At 43.2% G+C, this 8,758-nt stretch overlaps 1 protein-coding gene across 1 annotated transcript in view; it reads left to right on the top strand.

Moving 5' to 3' along the window:
- LHFP (lipoma HMGIC fusion partner) overlaps positions 1 to 8,758 on the top strand; it is a 235,163-nt gene that overhangs the window by 204,186 nt on the left and 22,219 nt on the right. Inside the window, exon 3 of the mRNA XM_010835647.1 lies at positions 3,313 to 3,411. Within this exon, the coding sequence (XP_010833949.1) occupies positions 3,313 to 3,411 (99 nt within the window). The remainder of the gene's footprint in view (positions 1 to 3,312; positions 3,412 to 8,758) is intronic.

Genomic DNA, 8,758 nt, shown 5'->3' with positions numbered 1-8,758 from the left:
CTGCATTCAGATGCTTATATCTTTCCTTTTCTCCTTTGCTTTTTGCTTCTCTTCTTTTCACAGCTATTTGTAAGGCCTCCCCAGACAGCCATTTTGCTTTTTTGCATTTCTTTTCCATGGGGATGGTCTTGATCCCTGTCTCCTGTACAATGTCACGAACCTCATTCCATAGTTCATCAGGCACTCTGTCTATCAGATCTAGGCCCTGTTTCTCACTTCCACTGTATAATCATAAGGGATTTGATTTAGGTCATACCTGAATGGTCTAGTGGTTTTTCCTACTTTCTTCAATTTAAGTCTGAATTTGGTAATAAGGAGTTCATGGTCTGAGCCACAGTCAGCTCCCGGTCTTGTTTTTGTTGACTGTATAGAGCTTCTCCATCTTTGGCTGCAAAGAATATAATCAATCTGATTTCGGTGTTGACCATCTGGTGATGTCCATGTGTAGAGTCTTCTGTTGTGTTGTTGGAAGGGTGTGTTTGCTATGACCAGTGGATTTTCTTGGCAAAACTCTTATTAGTCTTTGCCCTGCCTCATTTCGTATTCCAAGGCCAAATTTGCCTGTTACTCCAGGTGTTTCTTGACTTCCTACTTTTGCATTCCAGTCCCCTATAATGAAAAGGACATCTTTTTTGGGTGTTAGTTCTTTAAAAGGTCTTGTAGGTCTTCATAGAACCGTTCAACTTCAGTTTCTTCAGTGTTATACTGGTTGGGGCATAGACTTGGATTACTGTGATATTGAATGGTTTGCCTTGGAAACAAACAGAGATCATTCTGTCATTTTAAGATTGCATCCAAGCACTGCATTTTGGACTCTTTTGTTGACCATGATGGCTACTCCATTTCTTCTGAGGGATTCCTGCCCGCAGTAGTAGATATAATGGTCATCTGAGTTAAATTGGAGAAGGCAATGGCACCCCACTCCAGTACTCTTGCCTGGAAAATCCCATGGATGGAGGAGCCTGGTAGGCTGCAGTCCATGGGGTCACTAAGAGTCAGACATGACTGAGTGACTTCACTTTGACTTTTCACTTTCATGCATTGGAGAAGGAAATGGCAACCCACTCCAGTGTTCTTGCCTAGAGAATCCCAAGGATGGGGGAGCCTGGTGGGCTGCAGTCTATGGGGTCACACAGAGTTGGACATGACTGAAGCGACTTAGCAGCAGCAGCAGCAGAGTTTAATTCACCCATTCCAGTCCATTTTAGTTTGCTGATTCCTAGAATGTCGACATTCACTCTTGCCGTCTCTTGTTTGACCACTTCCAATTTGCCTTGATTCATGGACCTGACATTCCAGGTTCCTATGCAATATTGCTCTTTACAGCTTGCTTCTATCACCGGTCACATCCACAGCTGGGTATCCTTTTTGCTTTGGCTCCATCCCTTCATTCTTTCTGGAGTTATTTCTCCACTGATCTCCAGTAGCATATTGGGCACCTACTGACCTGAGGAGTTCCTCTTTCAGTATCCTATCATTTTGCCTTTTCATACTGTTCATGGGGTTCTCAAGGCAAGAGTACTAAAGTGGTTTGCCATTCGCTTCTCCTGTGGATCACATTCTGTCAGATTCCCTAGGATCACAGCCCTTCTATTAGATGCTCGTCTGACTGTGGTCCAAGGGTTGAGTCAGAGGGAGGGGCAGCAGGGCGGGAAATGTGTATCCATTTCTGTGGGGTATCTCTCCAGAGAGCTTGGCATGGAGTTTGGGGGAGAGGGGTAGAAAGCAGCTCCTCCTTACATGTCTGTGAGGAAACAGATGGTTTGTCTGGTTACAACTAACCAAGTCACCTACCAAGGGTAGAGGAGAAGCAGAAGGGGGACAGGAAGAGACTCAGTCCACAAATACTGAAGGTCTCCTTGAGATGCCTTGGGGGACCCCGGCATTCTGGCTATGCGTTAGCACATTAACTGTTTTCTTATTTAGGAGCCTCCCTCATTTAGTGCCTTTTTACCCACAATCCTGCAGACAGTCAGACTGTGTGTACCGATGATGTTTATTTATTTATTTGGCTGCATTAGGTCTTAGTTGTAGCACGGGGAGATGTTCGTTGTGGCACACAGACTCTCTAGTTGCAGCGCACAAGCTTAGTTTCTCCATGTCATATGAGATTTTAGTTCCCCAACCAGGGATCAAACCCGCCTCCCCTGCGTTGCAAGGCAGATTCTTAACCACTGGACCACCAAGGAAGTCCCACGAGTGATGTTTATACTCGTTGACTGACATGACAAAATGATACTTTCAGCTTAGCCCCCTGTTTCAATTGGTCAGTGCTTCCCTGGTAGCTCAGATTGTAACGTGTCTGCCTACAATGTGGGAGACCCGGGTTCAATCCCTGGGTCAGGAAGGTCTCCTGGAGAAGGAAATGGCAACCCACTCCAGTATTCTGGCCTGGAAAATCCCATGGACAGGGGAGCCTGGTAGGCCACAGTCCATGGGTTGCAAAGAGTCAGACATGACTAAGCAACTTCACTTTCACTTTCTTTCACTCGGTCTCATTCAGTTTCTTGTAAGACCATATTAGGCTTTGATGCAACACCAAAGACTCACTAATCAGTGGCTCTGAATGAGTCACTAAAGACTGGCTCAGAGTAAGCTGCCATGATAACCTGACTTACATGAAAATAAATCCATCACTGGCTTCAGTTTAATTAGCAAACCTGCTGCAAGAAGCACTGAGATCCCAATCAGCGGCCGTCTTCTTGAGTATTTCCAGGACACATGAACACTTGATGATTCTCACCGTCTCAAGAGAACACGAGAGCCGTAGCCCAGTTCACTAGTTCAGTCAATGTGCCTAAGTGGTGCATGAAAATCTTTGTACTGTCTCTGCCCTGGGTAAAATTTGATGATGCTGAAACATTCTGTTTTGATACTTAAATTGGAAAAAAGATCTGATGAATGATGAAGCATAACTGATGAGGTCTTTTGCTGGCACTCGAATTACTTGTTTACATGGATTGATGGTGGAATTGGGCTGGCTTTTTACAAGAGTGGTTAAAAAGGGCTTCTGGATTGTAGTTCCTAAACAGGATTTGCAAGGCTTTTAATGTTTTAAAAGGCAAAGTTGGAACCAGACTGAGATGTCTATCAGGGTTGTTCTTTTTCTTCTCTCTCCTTTTAAGCAGACTTGAAGTTGTTCTTGGGGTTAAATTGACCTTAGATCGCTAAAGGGAGCTTGGTTGGTGCTTTCCCAAAAGCAGACCCTATGTTCCTTTGTCATATTGCTGATATTGATCTTTTGTCCCTGGTACCTTTATCTTGGGCTCCAGAAGGGCATTGCTAAAGCCTTCTTGTCTTTTGTCTTTGCAGGCTTGTTGATCGGTGCTGGCTGCGCCCTCTACCCTCTGGGCTGGGACAGTGAGGAAGTCCGGCAGACTTGTGGCTACATTTCTGGCCAATTCGATCTGGGTAAGTTCTCTTCATGGGTAATACTCCTTTAGAAGAGAACGTCTCTGATCTTCCACAGAAACAAAAGGTGGAAAAAGGACGGGAAAGAAAAACACATCCCAGGATTGGAGCCAGCAAACATGTGTATAACGCAATACACATATATTCATTCCTCCAGTTGTTTAGTGAAGAGCTATTTTTCATATGGGCTTCCCTGGTGGCTTAGATGGTAAAGAATCTGGCTGCAATGCAGGAGACCCAGGTTTGATCCCTGGGTCGGAAAGACCCCCTGAAGAAGGGAATGGCAACCCACTCCAGTATTCTTGCCTGGAGAATTCCATGGACAGAGGAGCCTGGCAGGCTACAGTCCATGGGATTGCAAAGAGTTAGACATGACTGAGCGAGTAACAGTTACTTATAATGTACTATGGGAAGGTCTGCACTATGTGAAGACCTGTAGATACAAAGAAAAGAAATGAAAAAAAAAAAAAAAGAAAAGAAATGGTCCATGCTCTGCTGAGTTTATATTCATTGATTAATTTCTTCAAAATCACATATTTATGAGTCATTGCATGCACTAAAAATAACTCTGCCTGTGGAATTCACTGTCTGAGAAGACAAAACAAACACAATGATCAAGAAAATGACAGTCAGGGTTGAGGAATCGAATAGAGCAATTTCACTCCAGGGTAAACATAACTTTGTGAAAGAGATGGGAAGGGAGCTGAGTCTTGAACAAAGTGATGCACGTGGATTATCTGGTGATGGACGGAAGCGTGATGCAGGCAAGGAGTCAAGCTAAGCACAGCACAGGGAGGGGGAGAGGAGAGGGGTGAGGAAAACCCATCCAGGGACCACAGAGAACCAAGGAGCATCGAGAGGTCTGGTTAAGTAGGTCCCCATTCACACCTTGCTGAAGGACTCATGAACTTTTCTGTGTGCTAATCAGAACATTTCAGGTACGCCTCACTTGTAGAGACATTCTACTTCCTTCAGTTCAGTTCAGTTCAGTCGCTCAGTCATGTCCCACTCTTTGCAACCCCATGAATCGCAGCGCGCCAGGCCTCCCTGTCCATCACCATCTCCCGGAGTTCACTCAAATTCGTGTCCATCGAGTCGATGATGCCATCCAGCCGTCTCATCCTCTGTCGTCCCCTTCTCCTCCTGCCCCCAATCCCTCCCGGCATCAGGGTCTTTTCCAATGAGTCAACTCTTCGCTTGAGGTGGCCAAAGTACTGGAGTTGCAGCCTCAGCATCATTCCTTCCAATGAACACCCAGGACTGATCTCCTTTAGAATGGACTGGTTGTATCTCCTTGCAGTCCAAAGGACTCTCAAGAGTCTTCTCCAACACCACAGTTCAAAAGCATCAATTCTTCGGTGCTCAGCTTTCTTCACAGTCCAACTCTCACATCCATACATGACCAATGGAAAAACCATAGCCTTGACTAGACGGACCTTTGTTGGCAAAGTAATGTCTCTGCTTTTTAATATGCTATCTAGGTTGGTCATAGCAACCTATAAAAATGTTGTCCATAATACAACGTGATTTGCACCATTGTAACTTGTGATGCTTAGCAAATACTTGATTGAGAAACCTACATTTACTTAACCACGTGTTGACTTCTTTCTAAGTGGATATTTTGTCTGTTTCAGTTTATGTTATTTTGAAACATCTTGGAAGGAGTAGTTTAATGAAGAGAAGTCTTCTCTTGACTGAATTATTTTCTTAGGATGTTTTTCTAGAATTGGTGATAACTAGATTGACAATTATGAGTCCATAAACACTTATTGCCAAACGATAGCCAACTTATTTTTCCCTAATATATGGATCGACAGATTTTTTTGGACAATGAATGCATAGTGAGTCACAAACTTAAACATACATCTGCTTTTCACATTAATTTTTTCTAATAAGAAAAATCTCAATGGAATTGGTCTTACAACAGTATTACTATAATCCAAGTGATTGAAAAATTTTTTATGTTAGAACTTTTTTTTTTCCTTAAAAAAAAGGAGACTTCTCTGGCAGTCATGGAGTTAAGACTCCTTGCTCCCACTACAAAGGGTAGGGGTTCAATCCCTGGTCAGGGAACTAATATCCCGTGTGCTGCTTGATAAAAGAATTTATAGGAAAAAAATCTGTTGGATACTGAGAAAAATGGGCAGATGTGATATCATGTAAAATGTCTGTGAATTTGAAAATGAAGCAGTTTTTGTTTGATTCAATGGACGACAAACACCTGCTTCCCTCTGGGGAATACTACTGGCTCTTTGGGTAGAGGAGATAGTGCTTGAAATACCACCCAATTTGCATGGGTAAAAAATAAGAGATTTCTGTCTGTGCATCCTTCCCTCGTTGGAGGCGACACTGTCCTGAGTCTAGATGAGTCTGTGATTGCCATGAATGCAGGGAAGTGAAAAATGCAGACACAAAGTTAACTGCTGCTGCTGCTGCTGCTGCTGCTGCTGCTAAGTCGCTTCAGTCGTGTCCAACTCTTTGTGACCCCATAGATGGCAGCCCACCAGGCTCCCCCGTCCCTGGGATTCTCCAGGCAAGAACACTGGAGTGGGTTGCCATTTCCTTCTCCAATGCATGAAACTAGCCTTTCCTTTTTTCTTTTCCCCAAACGCAAACCGTATCCAAGGGAGATAATTCAGTACAGTGTTTAGCATCTTTCTTTCTCTAGTATTTGAGGAATTCTTCACTGTTTCATCTGGGCCTCAGCTTGGTGAGAACCCTGTTCTTGCTGGTGTCTAGCTGGTGTGTATTGTGTTATTGATTAGCAGATTGTAATGAAATGCAGATCCTGTTTTGCAATTTTCGCTACCATGCCCCAGGATCTTACATCTTTACAACCTTGAGGATTAAAACTCTGAATGTCGAACTTAAAGAGAAAAACAAAACACTTAACTCTTTACTAGTGATAATAACTTCTTATGTTATAAACTCACTAAAGCCATTTTAGCAATCTCAAAATTACAGAATGTGTATGACTCAGGGAACTCAAACTGGGGCTCTGTAACAACCTAGAGGGGTGGGAGAGAGTGGGAGATGGGAGGGAGGTTTAAGAGGAAAGGGACATATGTACACCTATGGCTGATTCGTGTTGATTATGGCAAAGATGAAACCAATATCATAAAGCAATTATCCTTCAATTAAATATAAATAAAATTTTAAAAATTACAGCATGGTTTTAACTTTGGTCTTTTTATTTTTAAATTTCTATTAGATTGGATGATGAGAAAAAAAATTCAAAACTGGCATTAGCTACAGAGAAAATGAGTTATGGGTCCCTGGAAGAAGTATTTCGGGTTTATCGAGTTTCATTTCTTCAGGTTACTATTATTTTTGCAGACTCTGTGATCTTTTCTTCCAAAAGGAAACCTAAAGACATACTATGGCATAGAGGTGCCATCATGCTTTTTCCACCTAACTCGATCCGTTTTCTGCCTTTATGAAAGTATTCCTGTTTCCTGGAAGACTGATGAGGGCTAAACTTCAGTGCATGAGGTCACAGATTCTGGAGCACCCGTGGAGGGACCCTAGAGCTGGGTTAGGAGCCACCCCCTGCATGGGGAGCATGAACATACTCCATAAGGATGGCTCTGATGCCCAGTTTTAGTGGCTTACATACTGCTTGCCAGGGCCACACCCTGTCTCTGCTGCTTCTGCGAATTGGAGCTTGTTTCTGCTCCACTCCATAGATAGCATGTGGATGCATCTTTCCTCCCAAGGGTTGGCAAGTATTGGTGTTTTTAAGGCTCACAGCCTCCTTATTGTGGAATATGGGTCAGTTTCTTGGCATGCCATGACTGAACTGCTATTACTCTCTTTCGAGCATGTCCTGAAAGAAATCATCATCACTTTTCTTCCCACTTTGACAGGTTATTTAAGGAGAGCATTCACTCAGTCATTCAGCCAAAGAATATTTATTGGGTGCTTCCAATGTGCTAGGCCCTGGGCTGGGTGCTGGGGACATGGCATCAAGAAGGAATTTAGAAAGACAGTATTTACTCCCCTCGTGGGTTTCCCCAGTGACTCAGCAGTGAAGAATCGGCCTGCAATGCCGGAAACGTGGGTTCAGTCCCTGGGTCGAGAAGATCCCCTGGAGAAGGAAATGGCAACCCACTCCAGTATTCTTGCCTGGAAAATCCCATAGACAGAGGAGCCTGGCAGATAACAGTTCATTGGGTCACAGAGAGTCAGACACGACTGAGCACAATGGCATTTGTAAGTGGAAGATGAGGCTAAGAAGAGAAAAGGCATCTCAGCTGCTGGTTTTTGTCAGGTTTTGGTGCCCTGTGCTCCTTCCATCATGGAGTCTATGGTTATGGATGTGCATGCATGCTCAGTCGCTGAGCCATATCCAACTCTTTGTGACCCCATGGACTGTAGCCTGCCAGTCTCCTCTGTCCATGGGATTTCCCAGGCAAGAATACTGGAGCAGGTTGCCATTTCCTCCTCTTGGGAATCTTCTCAACCCAAGGATTGAACCTGCATCCCCTGCATTGGCAGGCAGATTCTTTACCACTGAACCACATGAGAAGCCCATGGGCAGAGGGTCAGTAATGGTGTATATCTCTTGCACTGTTTCATTTCTCTTGAAAATTGATAAAGACAATCATCAAGTTTGCCACTTGCACAGAACAAACATTTTACGACCGTCTGTCCACAACCATGGGCTCAGCAATGGTTTAAGCTGTGCAGTTGATAACCATGATGAGTCTCTTTATTAATTTTTAAAAGAAACGAAACAGGACAAGTGATAAGAATAATGCACCGTGTTGCACGGCATCGTCATGTAATAAAAGCCCAGTAGTTGTTAGCTATTATTATTCACATTATTTGTACAGGACCATTTTTATTGAATACTTGCTGATAATCTCTATTCTTCCTTTATATTCCATAACAGCAAGTTGGGATTTATACACTAAGCATAAGGGCTTTATCATCAGGTTGTCCAATTGATTTAATTCATGCCTCAGAGATATTTTCATCCACCAAAGACTTTTCTAATTATATCCTTATGATCAAAAGGAGTGTTTCAATTAATTTGTCTTGCTAATTTGCCAAGTAAATTTGAGTAATTATTGCTTTCATTTTGCTATTTAATTTGATTAAGAAGACATCATGTTTCCTGTTCTTGAAATTATGCTCTCGGCTTCTCAAGAGTAGTACTGTCAACTCGGAAAACCTGGAGCCTCGTGATTTCAGAAAAGATGGCAGTGTTTTCCAAATTTTCATTCCAATGAAGAGATCTCTTCTTCTGCAGTCTGAGCAATGACCATCCCACGTCTCTTTGAACTCTTTGACTCCTGACTGGTGTTTTCTCTCCTCTCAGATCGAACTGCACTTAAAAAAAAAA

This window comes from Bison bison, unplaced genomic scaffold (genome assembly GCF_000754665.1).
Source record: "Bison bison bison isolate TAMUID 2011002044 unplaced genomic scaffold, Bison_UMD1.0 scf7180017864048, whole genome shotgun sequence".
Taxonomy (NCBI): Eukaryota; Metazoa; Chordata; class Mammalia; order Artiodactyla; family Bovidae; genus Bison; species Bison bison.
Note: the sequence above shows the minus strand (reverse complement) of the source record. Positions and strands in the feature narration are given on the sequence as shown.